General features: G+C 40.0%; 1 protein-coding gene across 1 annotated transcript in view; it reads right to left on the reverse strand.

Annotated features, from left to right (window-relative positions):
* Positions 1-25,217, reverse strand: part of LOC112107612 (serine/threonine-protein kinase TNNI3K) — a 164,917-nt gene that overhangs the window by 108,155 nt on the left and 31,545 nt on the right. The window contains exons 6-11 of the mRNA XM_024201386.2: positions 18,103-18,201; positions 16,039-16,177; positions 6,806-6,950; positions 6,615-6,719; positions 5,971-6,065; positions 4,874-5,023 (exon numbers count right to left, since the gene is read on the reverse strand). Coding sequence (XP_024057154.1) covers positions 4,874-5,023; positions 5,971-6,065; positions 6,615-6,719; positions 6,806-6,950; positions 16,039-16,177; positions 18,103-18,201 — 733 coding nt within the window. The remainder of the gene's footprint in view (positions 1-4,873; positions 5,024-5,970; positions 6,066-6,614; positions 6,720-6,805; positions 6,951-16,038; positions 16,178-18,102; positions 18,202-25,217) is intronic.

Consider the following 25,217-nt stretch of genomic DNA (forward strand, 5'->3'; position numbering starts at 1 on the left):
ACAAAGAGGACAGCAGAAAAAACAGATACATTCAGAATGAGATTGTGATGCAGTGCTCACATACCAAATGCTACCTTTCATTTGAACAGCTCTCTTGGCTCTGTTTGCTTGGAAATGTTTTAATTCCCTGCCAACTCAGTGGCACAATTTGTTGGCATTTTCCTAGGGATATTCTTCATCGACAGCCTAATGAGTGCAAGCATTCTGGCTCATAATGGGCACAAACCTGCCAAGGAAATGCCAGTAAGTTCACAAGCGCTGAAAGGTTTCCTCACTAGAGTTGTAGAGTCCCAAAGATAGTTCTGTGCAGCTCTAGCAGAGTCCACTATACAATTTTTCCGTCTCCTGAGATGACACACATAACACTACCTTTGTGTAAAACTGGCTGGTATTTTAATACAGTTGTTGAGGAGGCAAAAATTTCTGCTTGGAGCAAATCTTAAGTAGAGCTATTGGCAACTGATCAATCAAGACAACCTACAACCTACTGATTGATGATATGGTGTTACTTATAACCTTAGCTATTGTATCTCTATATCTACTGTAACTGAACTTCCTATAAGTCCAGTAAGTGATTGACTGCATGCAAGTAATCATTCAAAACCTGGGTCATACAGTTATCAAAATGGGGTTAAGGAAAATGACAATAGTTTATTATTTACTCTGCATTGCAGAAAGATTAACTGAACACTCATCACCTTAATAATTTGGTTATAAAGACACAATAGTAAGTCAAGGGTATAATGGCAACTACTGTCACATGTAAAAACATACTTGACATATTCAAAAAAAAAACACCTACGGATCATATGTAAGAGTCCTGCTGACTCATCCTGTGATCCAGTGCTAGTGTTGCCCTGGATTTGAGGGGTGGGTATACCCCAGAATGTGATCAAGCTAATTGCAACCATATTGTGTGCATTCAGCCACCCTGAAGTAATGAAATAGCACACAATATAGTTAAGGGTTAATTTGGAGACAGGCTTTCAGAAGTAAGGTCAAAACTAGCTACAGTTTCTGATAATCAGAATGGGAAGAGGGAACAAATAAGTAAACAACGGAGACTGAAAAACCTTGGTGGTTGGAAAACCTTGAGTCTAGACGCCTCTGATATTAAAAGTTTATTGAAAGTTAGAAAAGTGATGATACAGGAGGGGTCATTATGACCTACATGTTTTGTAGAAGTTAGTTATAAAAGATTTGCTAATAGAACGTACTTTGGAGCAGTCCTCTGAAGACATCTTGAGAGATGTTTTTCTTGATACCCTTTCTCCCCAGTGGGTGAGCAATTGGCCACTGCAAACCTGCTGTTAATTACTCAATACCGTTCCAGATGTTAGGTAAATATCTGGGATGTTCTAAACCTATTGCTTAATTTGTGTGTGCTTAAATCTAATAAACTGCAGTTTTAGATAGAGCATGCTTACTTGCATGAATCTTATCAGACGGAAGTGCTGTGTTCCTGTTGATTTATTCCTTACACCGCCTGGAGCAAAATAGTTAAGTTGCCCCTGTTGGGGGTTCTGAAAACCCTGGATAACACTAGGACTCTGACCAGAGAAATTCTGCTGACTCACTTGCCACCACTGTTAGTTCCAACCAAGGAATATAAATGTGTTTGAGTGTCTCTCTAATATAGAAGAATCCAAGAACAAGAGTGGGATCCTACAGGGAGCAAGCCTACAAGCAATGAAACTCAAAAAATGTTTAGACTGAGGTTTGTGATTTGATGCTCTATAACAGAGGTTCTCAAACTAGGGCCGCCGCTTGTTCAGAGAAAGCCCCTGGCGGGCTGGGCCAGTTTGTTTACCTGCCGCGTCTGCAGGTTCAGCCGATTGCAGCTCCCAGTGGCCGCAGTTCGCCGCTCCAGGCCAATGGGGGCTGCGGGGAGCGACAGCCAGTACGTCCCTCAGCCCGCACCGCTTCCTGCAGCTCCCATTGGCCTGGAGCGGTGAACCGCGTCCGCTGGTAGCCGCGATCGGCTGAACCTGTGGACGTGGCAGGTAAACAAACTGGCCCGGCCCTCCAGGGGCTTTCCCTGAACAAGCGGCGGCCCTAGTTTGAGAACCACTGCTCTATAATGTAACATAAAGGCAAGGAAGTGGGTGAATTTGGACTAGATTCAATGTATGTTAGGAGCAGAATAGGAGGAGCACCTGTGTACACAGTGCCTCTAGAATTCATTGGCATTTCTGGGCCAAAGCTACAGCTGCTCTTGTAGGATTCTAATACATTCATGAGACTGTTCCTGTGCATGCCCAAGTCTGTTTCACCACAAAAATGCTATATCCATTGCATTGTATTTTGTTCAGATGCTCATAGATCCTTTTCTTCTGGAAATAGCAAAATAGTAAAATTTCAGGGCTTCCCAGAGTAGCAGTGCAAAGCAGAACAAAAAGAATATACTGTGCATATCATCCCTTTATACACAAATCATTTGACCTTCACTATAGTTACCCTAGGGGTAAATTAGAAATCTATTCTCTCCTTGATCTCTGGACACAGCTACCATTGATATCAACAGGAGCACTGTACACAGAAGAGGAGGAGAAAAAGAATACGCCCTATAGTGTTTTCTCTATTCCTGCACTCACAGTATGTGTTTACACTGAGGGAAACATAAACACGTGTTGGGAGCTAAAAGGGCCATGGTCATTTTGTACCAATTATATTTATGCAAATAAATACTAATAACATATTAATGATTTAGAACTATTTTTGATTAATTTTGGTTGGTCTGTAAAACTGCTGTAATCTTCCTTGATCATTCTATAATCCTGGGGCAACTTACTGACTGGTCTTTGAATTAGGGCAAAATTTTTTGACTGAGACTGCTTTTGGCAAAAAAATGCAGATTCAGCGACATTGAACATTTTGAGAATTCATGTCAATTTTGCTGAATTCTTTTATTAAAAACAAAACAATCCCTTCCACAGCCTAAAAAAATAATCCAAAATGTTTCCTCGTTTTCTAAACAAAACATTTTGATTTTTTTTATTCAAACCACATTTTTGTTTAGAAAAATTCCTTTGATTATATTTTTAAAATGCACAAATGTTAAAAAATGCTCAAAATTGAGACAAAATATTTTGTTAGAACCAAAATGCTGGTTGTTGGGTTTTTTTGTTTTTTACTTTTGATTCACTGAAAATTTTGAAAATTTTCATTGAGTCTACCCGAAACTTTTATTTTTGGATTTTGCAGAATTGCCAGTGAACTGAAAAATCCATTATTCTCCCAGCTCTAGTTTGCACATATTGCTTAGTGGTGGCAGAAAAAGTGTGGGGTCATAGGAGAGGACATGAGGGCTTATCTATACTGGGAAGTTAGTACACGGTAAGCTAGTGTGTGAATTTAAAGAGCACTAGCTGTTCCGCACTAACTCCCCAGGTGGACACTCTTACTGTGCACTGAGTGTGCCCTTGGGCAGATTAGCTTAATTTACTTCCAAAGTGCAGTAAACTACTGAACACTAGAAACTTGTCTACACTGTGAATTACTGAGCACTAGCAAGGGTGTAAATTTTAGTGCACACCAGTGTGTCGTGCACTAACTGTCCGTGTGGGCCCTGCTGGCATGCACTAAAACCTCCCTAGTTCACATTGATGTAGTCTCATTTCAAAGAGTACTATATCAATGTGCACTAAGGACCTTTTAGTGGACGCTAGCACGGTCCACACAGACAGTGTGTGACATGCTGGTGCACACTAGAATTTACACCCCAGCTGGTGTGCACTGATGCAGCATGTACACAAGCACGTTGGCAGTCTTAGTGAGCAGTTAGCAGGGGTCGGCAACGTTCGGCACGCGGCTCGCCAGGGTAAGCACCCTAGCGGGCCAGGCCAGTTTATTTACCTGTTGACGCGGCAGGTTCAGCCGATCGTAGCCCCCACTGGCCACGGTTCGCCGTCCCGGGCCAATGGGGGCGGCGCGAAGCGGCGCGGGCCGAGGGATGTGCTGGCCGCGGCTTCTTGCCGCCCCCATTGGCCTGGGATGGCGAACCGCGGCCAGTGGGGGCCGCGATCGGCCAAACCTGCCGCGTCAGCAGGTAAATAAACTGGCCCGGCCCACTAGGGTGCTTACCCTGGCGAGCTGCGTGCCGAACATTGCCGACCCCTGAGTTAGAGTGTCCACTTGGGGAATCAGTGCTGAGTAGCTAGTGTGCACTAACTACTGTGGGCTTTTCCCAAATGTGGACAAGCCCTGATTGCTCACCAAACCCATAGAGAGACTACTCGAAAGCTATGGAGTGGTGCTGTATGCAGGGGTGGGGGAAGGGGACTCACACATTCTTACACCTGCAGCCCTCCCAGCCCAACGATGGTTGTGCACAACTGGAAAATTTTTCAGCAAGAAACAAAGCTTTTGGGTTGAATAGGAAAATGAAAGAAAAGCAGACCACAAATCTGACATGTTAGTGAGGTGATTCTGTGAGACACATATGGGAAAGTATAATAGGAACCACTGAAAAGTGCTCTGCGCTGAGGGATTTTTGCAGGAAATCAAGGACTGCTATATTCTAATGCACTGCTTCTTATAATGCCTCTTCCAGTCATAAAAGACAAACCCTCATCTATATTAAATAGTTCAGAAATTGCATTTTCTGAACTGTCTTTCTGAAAAAATGGATTTCTTTTACTTTAGCAGCACATTTTTGCAGCTGAGTTTCTGTGGTTCCTAAAGTGATGTTTAGCAGTCTAGAACATCTGAGAAGATAAACCCCAGCTTGGTTTTCATAACCCTTGATGCCAGGAGCCAGCATGCAGATGGTGGGAGCTCCCAATCTACAGATGCTGCAGGGTTATTTTGTGCTATTATCTTCTACCCGTGGTGTTCCTACATATTTGCAGCAGAAAGTGGAGAATTGAAATACCTTTCTCATAAGCCCACATCAAACAGGTCTGCTCATCTTTTTCTCCACTAGACCTGCTGGGATCACAGGCTACCAGATTCATATCAGCTCCATTATCCAGTAAAAACTGTACTAGACGGATGTGACCATGGTAGCAAGCACAGTGTAATCCTAGAACATCAGAGAAGAAAGAACAGTCACTGTGATAAGCACAATTGTTACAACATAATTGAACTTGTAGTAATAGCTATAAAAACTGGAATTGATTTCCTTGATAAATGAATATATTATCAGACAAAAGACTGGGCACTGTAAAAACAGAGAATATTATTCTACAAGAGCCAATCTATTGCATGCCCTATAGTAAATGTCAGTACTTATTTTACCATGCGCAATTCACTACCACAATCCTTGATAAGGATGTAAGAACAAACAGAGAGAGAAAGGGCTCCCCCCGACCCAGTTTGAGCAGGTCTCCTCCCTTCTTGTATCTCTGCACTGGTTCCCCATCTATTCAGTGTTCTCCTCTGCACTTTCAAAACACTTCACAGCCCTTCTGCCTACATCTCTGTCCCCAATCCTTATCCACCCAACTTTCTTTCAGGACTGATGCTTTCATCTCCTTAGGCCACTCCCCTCTTTGCACCCTCTTCCATGTCGCCATGCTTAGTTGGAACAGCCACACAATTAATGTACTACTCCCCCAGACACACTGCCAACATTTTCTGAAAAACCACTTGTTCTATGAAGTGTGCTAGTTATAAAGACCACATGCTGCTTTGTGCTTGGTCAGTGTACTGTACCTGCTCATGCCTTTAAGGCACAATACTGTCAGGTGCTCTATGCTCTCAATGCCTATTGGCTTCAGTGGGAGTTGAAAATGCTCAGTCCCTTGCAGAATTGGGTACTTAGTCTGTAAAGCTGGAATTTCCAAAGGAGCCTAAGTGTGTGAGAATCTCTTTGAAATTCAGTGGGAGACTGAGGACCTCACTCCTACAGGCAGGCACCTTTGGAAATCCCAGCCTAACCAATTCAGGCTTGGAAACTTGTCCTCTGCTTTTTATATTTTACCTGTTAAAAAGTTTGGTGTTATCTATATATACAAATACAAATCGTACCTGTATGCCCATCTCTTCCTTGATGATTGATGCTTAAAACATTCTGGTCAAGAAGAAATTTTACAAGTTCTATGTTCTTGCCATAGGTACAGGCACTGCAAGAAATAAACAACAAAATAAAAAAGAACTCCCCAGTCCCCAGAAATAGCAAAATTAACGTTGGTTACCTAAAGATTTCAAGGGAGTTACATTGACATAAAACCCATGTAACAGAATGGAGAATCTAAATATGCAAATGAAGGGTTTATCTACTAAAAAAAATATGGGCTTTTCTGTTACATTGGAAGTATCCTGAATATCCTGCTGCCAATATCAGACACAGTTGTGCAAAATTAATTGAGTCTGTTCTGCAAGTGCTTTTAAAGAACTCTTTACATTTTCATAAAATTGTGGCCAAAAATATTTAGAACAAAATTTCACACAAATTTTGCTGTGCCACCTTGTTAGATGAAAAGTCTGGAGGCCAGGTGGATTTTGGGTATAATGTGGTTCAAGCTTAGATTCCCTTGGTCAGAAAAAGGAAAAGAAGCAATGCTTTATACAGCTGTTGATGAACTTCCAACATCTCTCTCATGCCTGCTATTACCATCTGGTTCTGCCTCTTTTCTCTTTCTCTATTGACAATGGTGTTTAAAATGTCCTACCTGTGAAAAGCTGTTTCACTGAATATATTTTCCTTAGTCAGACTTTCTGTTCCTGACAGCTGGATTATTTCCTTGACAACTTCAAACTTTCCATTGTAACAAGCACTGAAGACAAAGTCAGCAAAGTGTTATTGATAATGCTATGAATTACACCAATGCAATGCAAAGCAATGCTTCTGTGCATTACTCACAGGTGTAAAGGTGTGTCTCCATAAATATTGGCCACATGGGGCTGAACTTCAAAATTGCTTTGGAGTAGGAACTTCACTATTTCATGATGTCCAAATCGAGAACAGAAGTGTAGAGGAACATGGTCTTCATTGTCCTGAGCATTCACTGTCATTTGAATCAGACAGAGGAAAGTGAACTGTTTATACTCACTTTTTCAGAGAGAGAGAGTTTGCGCATGCACACTATGAAATCCCAAGACAGTTAATTGATGAAATATTTATGGACCTGCTCCACTGAAGTTAATGGGAGCTTTTCCATTGACTTCAATGGATGCAGGATCAGACTATGTAATCTGACACTGTTCATAATAAATCACCAAGGCCAATTATTCAGGATGTAATTAGTTATTGCAACAGTAGATTTACTGAATCTTTCAATAAAGTTTTCAGTGAAGAAAAGAGGGAAGTATTAATGAATTAGTGGCCCTTAGAAAGTGGATTACTGCCAGTGTATTAACAATGTGAAACAAAACTATGATCCAAAGACATTAGGTACAACCACCGGAGTTATTTCAAATGAGTGGAACAACATTCATTCACTAAAAAAATCAGGAAGAAAATCTTTCATTGCTGTTCTCTGGAGTGGAAATCCAGAGTTATTTTTAAATAATATATTAGACTCCTTAAGTACCAGCATTAGAACCATGGAACCAGGAGCAGTTACAGAGTGACAGAAAAAAAATCAAAACAGATGTACAAGAGACACAAGTAAGGATATAATGTTTCATGCGCATTAATAAAAATCATTTATAAAAAGCAAACAAAGAAACAAGGTATTTCCCTCTTCTGGATTTCCCAAGTTTTCCCTTATAGCTATGTTTTAGGCCTCAATCCTGCAAAGTCTTAGAGTCATAGAGTTTAAGGCCAGAAGGGGCCACATGAGCATCTAGTCTGACCTCCTGTATCATACAGGGTGCATTGGCACGCTAATCCCGAATCCCAAAATTAGACCAAAGACCACAGGAGACTAGACTATTATGAGCCACAAGCAGAGAACGGGAGGGACTGAGGTGCACCAGTGCCCTAGGCCCCCACAATGGCAGGGAAATGATTATGTGAGATACACCCAGATAATCCTGCCAAGTGACCTGCACCAACGCACTGCAGAGGAAGGTGAAAACCTCCCAAGGACATTGCCAATCAGACTGAGGAGAAAATTCCTTCCCACCCCCACATATGGTGATCAGTTAGACCCTGAGCATGTGAGCAAGAACTAGCCAAGCACTTGTGAGAGAAGACACTTGGCCACTTCAGAGCCCTGACCCTCCCACCTCCAATGTCCCATCTCTAGCCATGGCCATTCCTGATGCTTCAGAGGAAAGAGATTAAAAAAAAGAAAGAAAGGTACACACATTTAACTTTACACCCAGCAATGGTGCAAGATATGGAACTACTTCTTTGAGTGATGTTAAGCAGGTATGTAAATCTTTGGAGGATTGGGATAAGCAATTTTGAGGTTGGGACAGCCTCTCTCTCTGTCTCTTGTACATAATTATACATGGAAGACATACGACTCCATGAGAGTTTGGGATGGTTGCATTATTCTTGCAAGGCAATAACGTTTTATAGCAGTGTCATGGATTTTGTATGTGGTGGCATATATTTTACAAAAGATATAATCTACAAATGTTTTAGAAAGAATTTAAAAAAATGTATTGAGACAATTTCTTGTCTCCCTCCACCTGTAAAGCCAGTGGCCTTAGTTACCATGCAACTGTATAAGCCTGAGAAGGAAAGCAAAATTAAAATGAATTAATTTAAAATACCTCTAAACATAACTCAGATCCACCAAGGGTCCTGTTGTGATACCAATGCCCTAAACTTCTGTAGGATTATGATTTTCCAGTTTAATTAATATATTTTTCTAAAAAAAATGCTGAGGGGCAGATTGCACTAATTAGCAATTGGTGCACTTCAGAAGAGTTGGGGTGAAATCCTGGTCCCACTAAAGTCCATGGCAAAACTCCCATTGACTTGAATCAGGGCTTTGTTTCCGTTAGCACTCAAATGATTAGCAAAAATGCTATTTTCACTGAAAGACAATATCCCACAAAATCTTCCTCCTGTAAATAGTAACTTCTACAGGGGAAGTTTCTTCCTAATCCTCTCAAATTAGCAGCTGGTTTATACCCTGAAGTGTGAGGGTTTATATAAATTCTTTTGATCTAAAGCAGTGATACTCAAACTGAGGCTCGGGAGCCACAAATTACTTTTAATGCGTCTCCTATGGCTCTTCACAACACATGATATTAAAACACTGTGATTTAATTATTAACCAATCTAAGTTATTAACCGGCCAGGATGCTTTTACTATGTTATTAACCAATTGTAGAATACTTGGTCAGTCATTGTGTGTGTGTGTGTGTGTGTACAAATTGTTTCATTTACAATTTATATACTGTACATAGTAAATTAATTTATATACTGTACATAGTAAATGAAACAATGAATTCACACTACTGTGGCTCTTTTGGGTAATGTTGATCGCTAATTCGGCTCCTGAACCACTGAGGTCTGAGTATCACTGATCTAAAGTAACTGTGGATGTTCACAGTACCCATATAAATTGTCCATCTCCCTTTTGGAGCCAACAAGCTCTTGGCTTCAATGATATATTCTGGCAATAAGTTTCATGGGTTAGCTATGCATTGTGCAAAATCAGTATTAAGTTTGTTGCTTTTCAGTTCCACCAACTGTCCTTTTGTTTTCCTCTCTAGACCATTCATTATTTTGTATAGCTCTATTGTGTCACCTTTGAGTTCTTACTATTGTCACCTGTCATGGTGCCAGAGGCTAACTCATTTGGAACTAGCATAAATAAGAGGGAAATAAAATGTCAAAGTTCAACACTCCTAGAAGACTTTCAGTCTGATAAGCCCACCAAGTGACCTGAGAGGCAGGAGTACTTCCGCACATTCCAAACCACAACAAAGAGCAAGCACGGAGAGCGGTGAAGCAGAGCTTTGCACATTCATTTATGCCCTGGAGAGTGAAGCTGAAACTATTTATAAAGCATTTCTTTTTGATGAGGTGGGAGATAAGAATAACGTTGACATTGTTTTTTTAAAAAATGAAATGAGCATTTTCTTCCCAAAAGGAATGTAATAGACAAACAGGGACATATTCCCCAAGGGAGCAGAGGCCCAGAAAAAGCATGAAAGCTTTCATAAGGTAATTATAGGAACAGGGAGTGCATTGTGATTTTGGCATCGGTAAGGAGGAATGTATAGAGATCTTCTAATAGTTGGATCTTAAAAAAGGAACTTTTAGAAAAATCACAGCTAATGTCTGAACTAACCCTGGGACAGCTGGTGCCGCTGGCATGGCAGTCTGAGATAGCAAAATGCAAGTCAGACAGCAAGAAAATAGTAGATGCATGGTAAATAAAGAAGAAAAGAATAAATTCCAATTGGGGAAAAAGAGAAGCATCATAAAAAATTACCTTTCAGACCATCAAGTAACCTGGGCAGAAATATGACAGGTATGGCAATTGCCAACTAGCAGAATCAAGAAAAAGAAGCCGAGGAAATAGCCCAAGTGAGGGTTTCCTGTTTACAGGAATCTGTATTCAGAAACAAGCAGGCTTGTCCTGTTAATCTTAAAATCTGATATCTAATTTCAACTTGACTTTAATTGACAGAGGTGATTGTGATTTGCAGAGAGACTTTTAAGAAGATGAGCCACAACCGAGGATAATGTTCAGTAGTCTGAAGGGGCAGATAAGTTTCCTAGGTTAATTAAAAACCCATAGGACCTACGCAGGCAATGAATACATGTTTGACAACCACTGCAGCAGTCTACTAGATCAAACCATGGTCACTGATATGGGCTTCATAAAAGGCAGAAGAAACAAAAATTGCATTATACCGGTGTGAAGACAATGGACATACTTGTCTACTAGCTATTGATTACTTTTCTAGATTTGTAGAGATTCTACTTCTTACTATACCCACTAGGTTGCAAAACAGATAAAAGGCATCTTTTCTCATTTTGGAGGAATAGTCACCCATAACAGACCACAATCTGCCAATTTAGAGTTCCAAGCTTTTGAGAAACAATGATTTCAAGAATATTACTTCCAGCTCCCACCACTCTCAAGGGAATAGAATCTAAAAGAGAGCATTATAAAAAATATACCTGAATCTTGCCTCCATGTTCTGCTGAGTTAATAGGGAAACCCCCATATCAGGCACCACAGTAAGACAGTTCAGCTGGTTGAGTCCAAAGTTAAGAATAAAATTGTCAATCTCAGAGGCAAATCTTCAACCTAAGTGGCCCTGTTTAAAGGATGTGAAGCTGAGAAACAATAAATATAAAAGGTCTCAGTCTTCCTTCTTCAACCATCAGAATGAATATCAAAGGTTATCCAATCTTAAATTAGGAGACCCAGTCTTGATAATCCTGGAGACAGAATAAAATTGGACAGCACCAGCTGTTGTTGTAGGGCATAGTTGCACCAATATTCCACATGAGTCTTCATTCTGCACCCAAGGGAGACTACTGATCAAGATACTCAGCAGCATGGAAGAAACAGGTGGCATCTTCAGTTGGTTCCAAACCCAGCAGAATTGCTATATAACTCTACTTGAAATGTTCCTTTAGTGAATGGAGACAATGCCATTGAGAAGAACCTGAAGACTATTAAACTGGAGTCTACAGTCCTAGAATTTGATCAGCTAAATGAATCAGCTGGACAAAACTCTCTTGAAGAGATGTGTTGTGTTTCTTTCAATCTGTAGCAGAAAGAGAGGCAGCAGGGAGATGAGGAAAATTCTAGGAAGAAGTTCTACAGTGAAACATGATGGGAGTGTGTGTTATTTCAGGGATAATTCTCTCTTCTTATTCTAAGAAAGTTCTTTGTTCAGTGTTAAAAGAAAGTGATTCTTTACCATTGTCACATGACAGAAGGATCAAGTTACATGAATAGTAGCATTGACTGACACGAAGAAGTGTTTGTGGGATCTGATCCAAAATCAGCATGTTTTGTATTGTAACCTAATAATAAAGAATTTACTACTATCATACAGTTTTATTTGGATTATTTAAAATGGAACTTACCAAGATACTATATAATGCAAATAGGTAAAAATAATGAATGCATAAATAATACTAACAGCATATTAAAATAATGGGAGCACGGTGGGAGTGAAAAGAGGAGAGAAAGATAAAAACGTGACAAAACATACAAAAATGAGATTTTTCATGCTAAACAAATCAAGGTCAGCAATTAGATGTTTTCAATATTAAGGGAATTTCAAGTGATAATAGTTCATAAAGGTAAATTAACTTTTAAAATGTATTAGTGGCCTAAAATAAATTGAGAGTTTATAACAATCTGATCAAAATGCACTGCCACTGTCTTGGTAGGGCCACAATATTTAAGAAGAATGTTTTATTTATCTGGTTATTCTACTAAGAGTTCCTTTCCAATAGCGTTCATATTGCATATTAGGGAATTCCATGGAAACAAACTATAGGACTAGCATTTGGAGAGAGAGTGCACTGTGCTTGCAGCCTATTGGTTACAATATAAAATACATGAATAATGCATTTGTGTATTTCCTTTTACATATCTTTGTGATGGGGATGAAGTACATTGGCACACCCTGGATTTAGTTAATGTTAGTAAAGTTTGGCCATACTTTGACCTTTTCATTATGTTGCAGTGGTCACTGCTTTTCTTTCTCTATTTCAGAGACATGAGAGATAGGAATTGAATGTCCAACCAGTCAATATATATTAAAATGAATAGGTCAAACTCATGAAACATATTGCTGAATTTCAGAGCATGTTTTCAGATTCCTTTGGCTAATTTTATATCATAAATTATTTTCATGCTTAAATGTTTATGAGGTCTTCCTCTGTTGCCATGGTGATTTCAAGTTTCAAAATGTGCTACTTTGGGGGTAAGACATTTTCAGCTTTCTTTGCTTTTTCTATTGAGGAATGTACAGATTTTAAAACAAATAATCTTGAATGGGGCCCTAATTTCCTCTTCTTTTGGAATAAATTAACTAAGTGATGATAAGCCTTTTACAGCCTTGTATGGTGAATGCACATCTCTTCTCCTCTCCCTCTTCCCCTTTATTATAATTATATTGCTTCAGTGCCCACATATCAAGACTTAAATATCAAGGGCTCACTGTTCAAAAAAATACTTACAAATCTGAGTCATGCTGTTTCCGCATTTTTTCCTAATGAGCGAGTAGGAGGGATGTAATACATTCATGACTCTCAGAGAACATGTTAAATTTATACTCCCAGATACCAGTAAGTAGGAGGAGTGTGGGTGCAGACACAGTTACGGTGTAACTTGCAGAACAGGTCTATGACACTGTGGAAATCATGTATACGAATGATGCTGCTTTTGGCACCACTGGTTTTGGAGCTGTGCACAGAAAACCTGAGTCCCGGGTGAAATGATCAAAGGAAAAAGACATATGGACTGTTGCCTTTTGAACGGTGTGGTTATTTAGCAAAGGATAGTATATTGATAGATATGAGAGCGAGAGCGATATTAGAATAGATACAGATATACCCACACACATATATAGACCCCAATTCAGGACAACATTTCTATTCCGAACAGCACTGAATCATGTGCTTAACTCTAAGCATGTGCTCATAATCCATTGAAGTCAATGGAATTTATGCATATGTTTAAGTGCTGTCATGAATAGGGATGGATTTCAGCACAAGCTCATGTGCTTTCCTGGATTTAGAATTTAGGCCATTTACTGCAGGCTTGAGAATGCTGTACTCACACATACAAAACTCTCATAATGACCACCTCCCACTGAAATTAACTGAAAGAGTCCCATTGACTTCAATAGGCATTGGATCAGGAATTGAATAAGGATTGCAAGACTGGGAATTTTATATGATTTTCAAATATGGATAGATAGAATCATTTTTATGCTTTGTCTGATGTGCTCCATTGTGTTAATTAATGACTAGCTATGAATATTGATTGGCAGAAGACATCGAATGGGGTTCTAGATTGTGAGACTGAAGTAGAATAATTTTGATAACTTTGTTCTTACTATAATATGTAGGATTCTTGTAGCAAATGCCAATTGCCCCTGTCTCCTTCTGTTTTGCTTTTAATTAGGTCTCTCGAGGTCACATGGAGATTGTCTCCCTGGACAAATTCCTGACCCAACAGAAATCAATGGAAGTTTTCCCACTGACTTGTATGGGGCCAGGAATTTATGCAGTGTATTTGGGATATAAGTGTGTTAACAGTAGTAATATTAAAGTCAATAGCTTTATTAAAAATAAGTACTTTTTTCAGACCATATGCTGTCATTTTTTGAAAGCTCTTTTTTTGTCCTATATCTGAATATGAGAAATATCCCTTTCAGTAACTTGAATATAGGGCTGTGTCCAATTTGTCTACAAGAACATTTCACATACATTTTTTAGCTAGTTAATCACAAGTTTTAGTATTTATAATATTTTTCAAGGTGGCTATAGATACACACACAAGTATCTATCACATGAGTATCACAAAGACAGATATGTAATAGAGGCATCCTCAAGATAAATTGCAGAGTCGTGATGAATTGCAATATCCAATTGCAGTATCCAATATATTGAAGTTATCACATACCTTTGACTGTCTCACCCACACTCTGCTCACCACTTAAACTGTCTAACTTCCTCAAAAATCAGCCTACCAGAAAAATGCGTACGTTTCTTTCTCCCTCCCAAAATTGTCCAGAAGAGGCAGTAGTTGGTCCTGCTCAGATACCAGGATTAAGATTCAACATCTCATAATTCTGCAGAGCTAGACATGGGAGCTTTATGCTCTCGGCAAGAGCAGAGTCCTCCTCAAAGAGACACAGCACTTGCTTCTAGCAGTGGAAGGTCCCAGGATGGCGAGGATGCCACAACAATTTTATGTGTAGAAAAGCTAGCTTAGGTTATTTTAGAAGAGGTTTTACAAGTGTATTATTTATAGTACTCCTCTCCCCACAGGCCCTTTACAAACAGACTCCTGGGACAAGCCTCTCCTTTCCTCCCACGTGACACTAAGCTCAGGAAATGAGGGAGGTGGGAGTGGGGTAACGAAGATGTCATTAAGCCACTTTTGTGTCTGCTGAGTTTTCAGCTTTAGGGCTGTTCTAATTAATGCTTAGCTGCAACAGCCCCCTAGCAGCTGTTCCACAATGGAGAACAGTTGGAGCAGAGCAGTACTCTGCCCATGCAACCCCTCCCACCCCAAGTATGTCCCACCCAAACAAAGGTTTGGAGGGGGATTGATATAGAGTCATTTTCCTGTCTCTGCACTGTAGGGAATCTCCTCACACAGGGAGTTTTACCGGGAGCCTTTTTTGATAAGTTTTGTGCCCTTTATGTTATTGAAGCTGTATAAAGGAGCTGAAATAGAACAGCAAATCCAGTCCATGGTAACTAAAGCACATGGTTTTACAACTAATGGGATGAAAGAAACCCTGACATATATTTCCACAACAAAATTTTTTTCTTTTGCTTAATCTATGGCATATACAGAATATATAATGATGTGGAACTGTGTAGCAATTTCATTGGCATTAGCTTGGTATGACCTGTAAAACTCACTCAGAGATTCTGAATTTGGGAATAATGCAAACATTTATGCTGATAAACCTTTACACTGTTCCACCCGGTCATGTATTAAACACACACAGACACACAAACTTATATTACACTGAAAATTTTATAATGAATAATGCATTACAAAAATTCCATTTTTCTTTTTCTGTTCACAAATTGTGGGTATTTGATATTCAAAATATGAATTGTTTAGACTGGACACATACATCACATGGTTTCTTTCTATTCTCTGGTTGGACCAGCATATCTCTTAGAAACAAATCTCCACTGTACTTGTGATTATGAATTTCAAATTTGTTTCCTCCTGATATTCTCCAGCATTCACTTGCAACTCATTGTTTCTATGAGCACTTTTGCCAGTGAGCTAATTCTCTAGCTTATTTATGAGAAGCCAACACAAAGAGGGCAGAAACATAGACAAAGCATATTTAGAATATGACAGAATTTTTTTTGCGCTAGTCACCAACTTCAATACACAAACACACATGCACACACCATATCAGAAAGCAAAATCCAAGGCTTGTGCAAAGTATGTGTCAGCATTTGACACTATATACAAAATATAATTTTAATGTGCTTTTAAAATCTTCCCTTACCATCTGCCTTGCTGCCCTCTTCCATCAAGAGTTTTGCAATATTAAGAAACCCTTTGGCAGAAGCTAAGTGGAGGGGCCTGTCTCCAACTTCCCCGCTCACATTCACATCAGCACCAAACTTCAGCAAGAGGTGGGTAACCTAAATATTTCATCAATATAAATTAGATCATCAAGTGAAAACAAACAATTCAGTGAAACCAAAACATAAGAATGGCCATATTGGATCAGACCAAAGTCCATCTAGCCCAGTATCCTGTCTTCCGACAGTGGCCAATGCCAGGTGCCCCAGAGGGAATGAACAGAACAGGTAATTATCAAGTGATCCATTACCTGTTACCCATTCCCAGCTTCTGGCAAACAAAGGCTAGGGACACCATCCCTGCCCATCCTGGCTAATAGCCATTGATGGACCTATCCTCCAGGAACTTATCTAGTTCTTTTTTGAACCCTGTTATAGTCTTGGTCTTTGCAACATCCTCTGGCAAGGAGTTCCACAGGTTGACTTTGCGTTATGTGAAGAAATACTTCCTTTTATTTTTTTTAAACCTGCTACCAATTAATTTCATTTGGTAATCCCTAGTTCTTGTGTTAAAGTTTACTCTGTATTGGATTGCTTAACATCTTGAGTGAGAAAGCTCTATTTTTTGAAATTAAAACTGGGTTATATAAGTATATATAATTTATTTTCATTAAACTCATTATAAATTCCATTTGTAAGTTATATATCTATAAAATATTACATTGTTCACTAGCAAATGTCAGTTCATTTTTTAAAATGATATGGATAGCAAGGAGTTGGGAAAAAGACACACACATTTGTTTAACTGACCTAGTCAGCATAATAAAGTAGATGTCCTTAACACCCATAAATTAGCTATGTCAGAGTTGTAGCTTCCTTCAGAAAGTAGAGTCCCTTATCACAAAAGCACCATATGCATTTTAGCATAATTTCACAAGACTGTGACTATTTGTTCAAAAGTGGTTCACGGGAAATAAGCAAACTAATCTCTCAGCCCAACATGTAAAGAGTTTCTTACTATTACTGGATGATGAGGTGAATATATAAAAAAGGAGGGTGCAGGAATGCATGCTTTTTGCACATCCTTACTGTTATTGAACCATAGAAGTATAGCGTTTTCAATCATCTGTTCTCTTGGAGTCTGTCCTTTCAAAAGCATTTTCCTGGGAATGACTCTCCAACGCACTCTAAGTAAACGTCAGTGAAATGAAAAATATACTCTACCTAGAGGTCATGCTTTGAAGCTCTGAAAATGTCCCAGCATATGCATGTTTCCCGGATAAGAAAGGCACCGGGACTGACTCACATAAGCCAACACAGACACAAGGCTACTTTTGAACCAAAGGATCTCCTGCAGTGCAAACGAGTATATTGCCCTCTAAGCCACAGACACTTCTACATTAGCAAAGAGAAATGGGATTAGGAGGGTTTGATGATAACTTAGGGCCAAGGCTTCAGTGCTTTTTTAAAATTTCACTGCTGGTGAGAGTAAGACAAGCAAGATTTAGCCCTTTGCATCCACAACACGCTGGGTGAAATCCTGGCTCCATTGGATCCATTAGTTTTCCCATTAACTTCCATGGGGGCCGGATTTCACCCATTAAATCCAAGGTGCACCAATCCATTTGTTATTGAGTACTATGGGTCATTTATACACATTCCTGTAGAGGTATTTAAACTGATACACCTAATGGATACAAGGCAGCTTCAAGATTCAGCATTGTATGAATTGTATCTCTGGGTGAGAAGCTCTTTTATAGGTTAGAAAAACTCTCTCTCATGAATGGCAACTAATTTCAAGAACTCTTTTGGGGGGTAGTAAATTTGGCTGGTGATCTTAGCAGTGGGTAGTTAAAACATGAATACCCACATTCCTATGAGCTTTCAAACACCTGAAAATGTCAGATATAGTTAAAGGCATAACTTAAGGATGTGAAAGCCTCTCTCTAGTAGGACCCTTCCAAATATAAAGACAGTAAACCTACATATGGCTCGTAGTGTGAGTGTATTCTTTCATCTTTGTCAGATTCTGCCCATTTAGTTACCTGTTCATGGCCATAGTATGCTGCAATGTGTAATGGGGTGAAAAACACTGCATCTTGAACATTGACATAAGCTCCATGCTGCAAAAGTATATCCACAGCCTAGAAGAAAAAGAAATAAAAGATTCCAATTAGAAGCTCTGTATGTGGTAACTTTATAATAAAATTCTATAACATTATGCCAAGAAAGAACAGACACCAACCTATAAAGGCGGAGAACTCCATACAGCATATAAAAGTGATTAACGTACAGTACTATAACTGAACACTGAATGTCACTGATGCCTTATAAATAACCTGAAAATGTATTTGCCAATAAAATGCCTGATTTGTGAAGGGAGAGGCCCAGAAATGACTGACTCAGAAGGCTCAAAATAGCCTTTAATTTTCTTTTAGGCTTCGTGAACAAACACCAATAAACTTATCACAGTTCTTAAAAATAAAATAAAATAGAATAGAATAAAATAAAATGACCCCTTTAAATGTAAATGCATGCAGGTAAATTCACAAGTATAATTCACTCAATGTGTAAAGACTTCAGTGCATTTTAGAAGATAATAGCCCTTAGACTTCAATAAATAACCAAAGTGGTTTCTTTCAAATTTTCACTCTCTTAGTCATTCTGGAGGCCAATGGTTTGGTCGAGCAGCTATTAATTTTGAAGCATTGGCCTTCTGAATAACTGTCAAAATGGAAATTTGAATTAAACCATTTTGGATTATTTATTGAAGCCTAAACACTGTTATTGTTTTGAAGCCCAAGGGTGTCTTTATACCCACTAAGGGTCTTGTGCCACAGATCATTTGCATAATTCTACATACAGTTTTATGGAATGCTATTGTTTTTCCATGTAGCCTGCATGTGAGTCTAATGATTGTGAAAGGTGCTGGAGTGACAACCCTAGAAATTATCCACAGCATGGGGAGCAGCAGGGAAAACACATTCCAGCTCAACCTACCCATATGTCTCAATGGTGACATAAAGGGACCACCTCTAGTGAGGCGATGAGTGGATAGTGTCGATTCCACTGCTATTCACTCCTCCTCTCTGCTGACACTGCCAGCGATGGTCCCAATTAGTCCAGACATGATGAATCATGTGTGATGTGGGCTCCTGTCAACCACCAATTCATTTCACATGGGCAACAAAGAGGCCAGTCATTTGAATCCGTCACTCACAAGTACTGACAGAACTAAGACCTGTTACTAAGCAACATTAGTGTTCAGGGATTATTTCTTTAGACTATTTAAATTGAAAAAAATATTTTGTCAATCTGCTTCACTGAGTGAATTTTCTGTGTAAAGCCCTTTCCATACCACACTTAATGCGTTTTCCCTTATGTTTAATTGTAAGCAGAGTCAGGCTAAGCTCTACCCTGACATCTGGTGGTGAACTATGGCGAAGGTTGAAAAGAACTTCAGGGGCTGATCTTGTTTGCATAGGCACACCCACCCACCTAGCCTGGGACAACAACAACTGAAAGTGGTTACTTTGGCTGGTGTGGGATCCCCAGTTTCTCCCTTATTGGGGCAGGAAGAATAAAGTGTTGTTACCCTGATTCTGTGAATCAAGGCCAGTGGAACTGTTGTATGACAGAGGGACTCACCAGTAACTAAGTAGCACTTGCTAGACAAGGGGCATGTGTTACAAAACCCAGTGAATTGAGAGAGGTTGGGGACAGGTATATGTACCTGATGGCATGGGCACCTTTTGAGGGCCTGGAACACCAATTGAAATACCCCCCCCCCCTCCACTGTTGAATAGCAGAGCTAAGTTTGCTTCCATTAGGAGTCTAGCTAGAAGTTGCTGAACTGAATTCACTTTGGGCCAATGGTGCACCAGCACTGGGGTTCCCCTACTACAAGCTGAAATCACTAAGAGCTGAAATCACTAAAAGAGCTAAAATTGCTGAGCTGAGATCACTGAGTGCTGTGTTAACCAGTGGGGGAGCCTGAAGATATATTGCTAAGCAGCTGGCAGAGCCAAGCAGTTTGTGGGATGGTTGGAGCGGCCCATGGAACAGCGAGTGAGCGAAGTGGCGCGGAGCTGAGCCATTTGCGGGGGCAGCTGGAGCGGTTCATGGGACGGCTGGTGGCGTGGCGCGGCTGGTAGAGCGGAGCCATTCGTGGTAAAGGCTGCAGCAGAACTCCACGGAGAGGTGGGGCAGTCGGCCTTGGACCAGGTGCCCCTTAACATCCCGTGTGCCCCCCCATTTCCGCCCAGGCTGGGGGGGCGTAAAACTCTGCAGATAAACTTTTGAACTCTGGGGCGGCACTGACCAGGGACAGAGACTTTGGGGTTGTTGGACTTTGGGGTGATTGGACTTAAGACCCTGAGGGGAAAAGGACACTGCCAAACTTACTTGGAGGTGGGTCTTTTGCTCATGGTTTGTGTTATGAATCCTGTTTGTGGTGTTTCCCCAACATAATGCCGCATTGTTTCCCTCCTTTATTAAAAGGCTTTTGCTACACTCAGACTCCGTGCATGCGAGAGGGGAAGTATTGCCTCCTAGATGCACCCGGGGGGGTGGTATGTAATTGTCCCACGTTACTGGGTGGGGGCTCGAGCCGGTTTTGCATTGCGTTATTGAAACGGAACCCCTAGATACTGAACCCGGCCCTTGTTGCTGCCAACTCAGAGGGGCAGAAGGGTTACATAATTATTTCACACTAACATTGGCTGTAAGCCTCCCTAGGACTAGTGTTTTAGGGACTACTCCTGCCATGTACAGAGCCTCCTCAAATCCCATTAACTTCAATAGGATCTGAAGGCATTTATCACCTTCTAAAAATGTCCCAAACACTGGAAGGCCCAAATGCTCTTGAGCAGAAGAGAACCTGAATTTGCAGGTCTGAGAACAGGATGCATGGAAGGGTATGCTCCCCTATCACATGGAAGCCCCTCTGCAGGAGCTCTGCTGATGTGGAGGGAGGGAAGACGCTGGCCTTGCTTTGTCAGATTTTACCCCCAGAGCTATAGAAACCAGTCCAAGGGAGCACAGATGGCAGCCAGTGGCGGATGGTGTTGTTAGCATCAAAGTTCCTCAAGCCATATTGTCAAGGGGATCAAGGAGATAGTGTTGATGGTAGGTAGCAGTGCAGAAGCAACTTGCCTCCTTATGGAAGATGCTTTCCTCTGGAATATCCTCTGAGAGCCTCATGCATCTTGGGGGATTCATTCCTTTAGGGGTCTAAAGTCCTTAGCCTGATCCCCAGTAGGGGTAACTCAATATAGCTCCACTGACTTCAATGGAGCTTCTTGTGACTCATCTCACTCACCCATAAATGATAAGAGGGGGGAGACAGAGAAACAATATTGTTAGATTAACAGACAGTAATCCTTGTAAGAGAGAAGAATGGAAGCTTAGAAAAAACACCAAAGCTTTTAATTACTCTCAGGAATTGTAAATTCTGGGGTGATCTATATGGGTAGGCTTGTGCTTCCAAGAGAGCTTTGGATTAGAAGATAGTTTCAGAACCTCATATAAACAGCAGAGAGAGAGAGAGAGAGAGAGAGCTTTCTTTCTTTTAGGAAGCAGGCACTGTGAATAAAGGTTTGACTCTTACATCACAGGAAGTTTTCATGCAGATCTGAGAGAGAAGCTCCCACTGATTTCATTTGGAGTTGTGGGTGTTCAGTACTTGTGGAAATTAGACCATAGGCATTTAAAGGTACCCAAATTATAAGCCAGTTTGGAAAAACTGAGCCTTAACTGCTAAGTGTCTCAGTTTCATCATCTATCACCATCGGGGAATTGTAAAGCACCTTGAAATCTCTGGATTAAAAGCACTACACAAGTGTTAGCTAAATCATCATTACTGACAAAAAAAAAATCACACAAGAATTGCATTCCTAGGAGATTTTGCCTGTATTTGAACCAAATCAGAAGTTAGGTCCTTTCTGGTTTTAGATTTGAACCAGAAGGAAAATCGTAAGAGCGGAGATTTGCATCCTTACAACCCAATATTCAAAGGGAGTTAGATCTGAGATTCCAGTTTTGATCCTATAATGCATATGGTAATTTCCTGCAATATTGTTGGAGATTTTACTGTATTAAGGTTATGGATCATTGTGGGCTAGGGATTGTACATAATTCTAGGGGGAAGAGTGACCGCAGCTTCTCCAGGAATTAAGAACAGTGGGGGAATGGGAGTGCATAGGCAAATTCAGTTGCATTGTAACACCTCCAGAGAAGTACCACCTGGAGAGGCTTGCAAATACTAGTTGAAACTAGATTCTCCAGAGACCAACAGATAAAGAAAAAACTTTTGGATCAGTAACCTGAGTTTAGACTGATTCATGTCCTTCTTTCTGACTAAGAAAACGGACAGGACCTTCTGTTCAAGGGAGGACCCAATTCTTTCTGGGATGGGATGGAAGGACTTTGGCCTACTGAGGTCACCCATCATTGCCCTGAACTGCAACGGATCCATCTCTAATTTAAAAATGTCTGCAGTTTCTCACAATTTTTCTTAACTAATTGAAAATACTTAGTGCAATCAGCAATCTTCAGCAGCTTATTACCCGCTTTCTCCTCCAAAGCTTTAGTTTATTAAATAAGACTGACCCTCGTGGTGCCCCACTATTAACTTGCTTTCCACTCTGAAGAGTAATCATTCAGTACGACTCTATTTCTATTTCTTCTTGCTTAACCAGTTTTTAATTCACAACATGACTTTTCCCTTTACCCTCTTGTTATTTACCTTAATAGTCTTTTATGAAAGGCATTATCCAAAGCTTTTTGAAAATTCAAGTAAATTATGTCCACTTCAAACAGAGACTGTTAATTAAGGTAACTTTGAAGGTTAGAGAGAGTCAACAAATGGAACATAAGATAGACCACATAAAGATTTTGTCTCTTGGAGAAGGGCAGGAGATAAGAATTCTTCTAACAAAATTAAATCAATGGATATTGACTTTCTAGTAGGTAAAATTAAAATGAGAAAGACAACTTCAACAATTAAGCCATATGCATCAGCATTAGCCTATGTATATCCCTGTGTTAACACATCTAAAGTATCTGCAATGCTTTTCAGAGCTTCTTTATTAATTAAGCCATTAAAACCTAAATAAGAGGAGCATCAAGCACTGGCCTAATTCTTTCCAAATTAGCAGATATAGATATAATCAGTCATGTCCTGTAAAGATCCTTTGCACAAAACTGGCAAGTCTCTTAACTCTTTGCTGGTCTGTAAGAATTGTAGAATTAACCTTGAACAGAATGAAGCAGTAAATGCCTAAAGAAGTTTCCAAATGGTTGTGAAACACTAGTTGACAGATGTAAGATACAATTAAAGGAGTTGTCTAACTAAGGAAGAAGTCTATTGAAATGTTTCAACATATTCTTTTTTGTTAGTGTGTCTCAATTCTGTCTTCTGTCCCCAAGTCTATCTGTATGTTCTCCTAGCCTCATTGGAATAGATAAGATAAATACAGTTGGGTCACAGATAAAATCAGTAATGAAAAATGCAGGTACTGATTTCCATTCGTACTACAAGAATGGTTTCTCCTTCCAAAGCAGGTAGCCAAGGAACTGAGGCGTTTTGTTTTCTTATCCGAAGATATTATACATAGAATGGTTTAAGTGACTTTGTGATACATTATGGGAAAACAATTGTCTTGCCCTCATCATTTAAATAATGACACTATATTTTTGAAACATCTCAATTGCTTTGACCTGTTGGTTTAAAGACATTACATTACAAGAGTCAATTTGCTTCAAAAGGCAGACTCTTGGGCTGAGTAGATGGGTTGGAGGCTCAGTCAAACTAGTTGAAACTCCCTTATTACCCATGTAGACACAGTTTAACACCTTTTCAGTTGTGTTTGCTGGCTGTGTTGTAGCCAAGGTGGAAGCTCCCTTAACACTCATATAGACATGGAGGGTGTTATGTCTTATGAGCCCAAGTCTCATTTTCAAAAGAGACACAAGGACTTCAAATTCTAGGGGTATGTCAACACTTAAAATGCTATGGCAGTGCAGCTATAGGCATTTTTGAAACAACTAGGCTTCCAGCTAGACTACCACATAACCAGCTCACACAGCTTTGATGATGTTAAACTGTGTCTGCATGGGTGTTAAGGAGGCTTTGCAATCGTGTTAAACTTGTTCAACTGAGCGAGCTAACTCAGTTGAAAAAACATTCTCCGCCCCCCAAATAGACAGACCCTTCATCATAAGCGTACCACCTTAAAAACTGATCATATTATCTTGTTGTAGCTGATGTTTGATCAACTCTGAAGAAAGCAAGAGAAGTCCAAGTAAAAGAGGTTTGCTTATGTGAAACTGTAAGGGAGATGCAAGGCACCCACAACATTTGGCAGGATCTGGCTAATGTATGATTTCATCTCTGTGCTATTTTGGACATTAGAGAACTGGAAATGCATAGTTTCCATCTTGTTTTGCAGCAAACATGCTTTCACAATTAGGTTCAAGAGTGTAATGATTAGGAACAGGTGAACTGGTTCTGTAGAAAAGAAGGGTCTTAATCTAAATCATAACTGAACCTTTTTAAAGATAAGAACAGAAAGACAACTCTCCATCTCCTAGTCTGCGATAGGCCTCCTTTAACTAAATCCATCTGGGGGACTGGACAATTTCTGCTAAAATCTCTATCAAGTCTCATTAATTCAGGTATCTCTCCTCCCACTCCTCAGGGTTCAGACAAAAGCAAATTCTGGAGAAGACCTAGGCCTGATTCACCATTGCCCTGCAATTTGTGTAGTCATCTATATCTATGCAAAGTGGGTATAGACCTACTATCCTGGTTTGGTAGCATTTTACATTGACTTTGCACCAGCATAAATGACTACAAAAAAGCTTCAGACAAGTTGCAGGGATGTGAAGATTCAGTGTCCTTGAATTCATGAGATTAGATTTTTCTAGCCAGCCAAACTGTAACAGAGAAATACAATAAAACTTCAGACTAGACCTCTCCATTCATGACATATGAAAGGGAGGGGGCATACTGGATGTCAGGTGAAGGAAACTGGAGATGCTTGAGACTGGAAGTCAGGAGAAAAATAGAATTAGGAGGAAGGGAAAATATGTAACTGTAGAAGTTGGAAGGATTAGTGTGGAATGGTGAGAAAGATGAAGGAAAATGAGGACTTTGAAA

The sequence above is a fragment of the Terrapene carolina genome, unplaced genomic scaffold, assembly GCF_002925995.2.
Source record: "Terrapene carolina triunguis isolate 2854851 unplaced genomic scaffold, T_m_triunguis-2.0 Scaffold210, whole genome shotgun sequence".
NCBI classification, from domain to species: domain Eukaryota; kingdom Metazoa; phylum Chordata; order Testudines; family Emydidae; genus Terrapene; species Terrapene triunguis.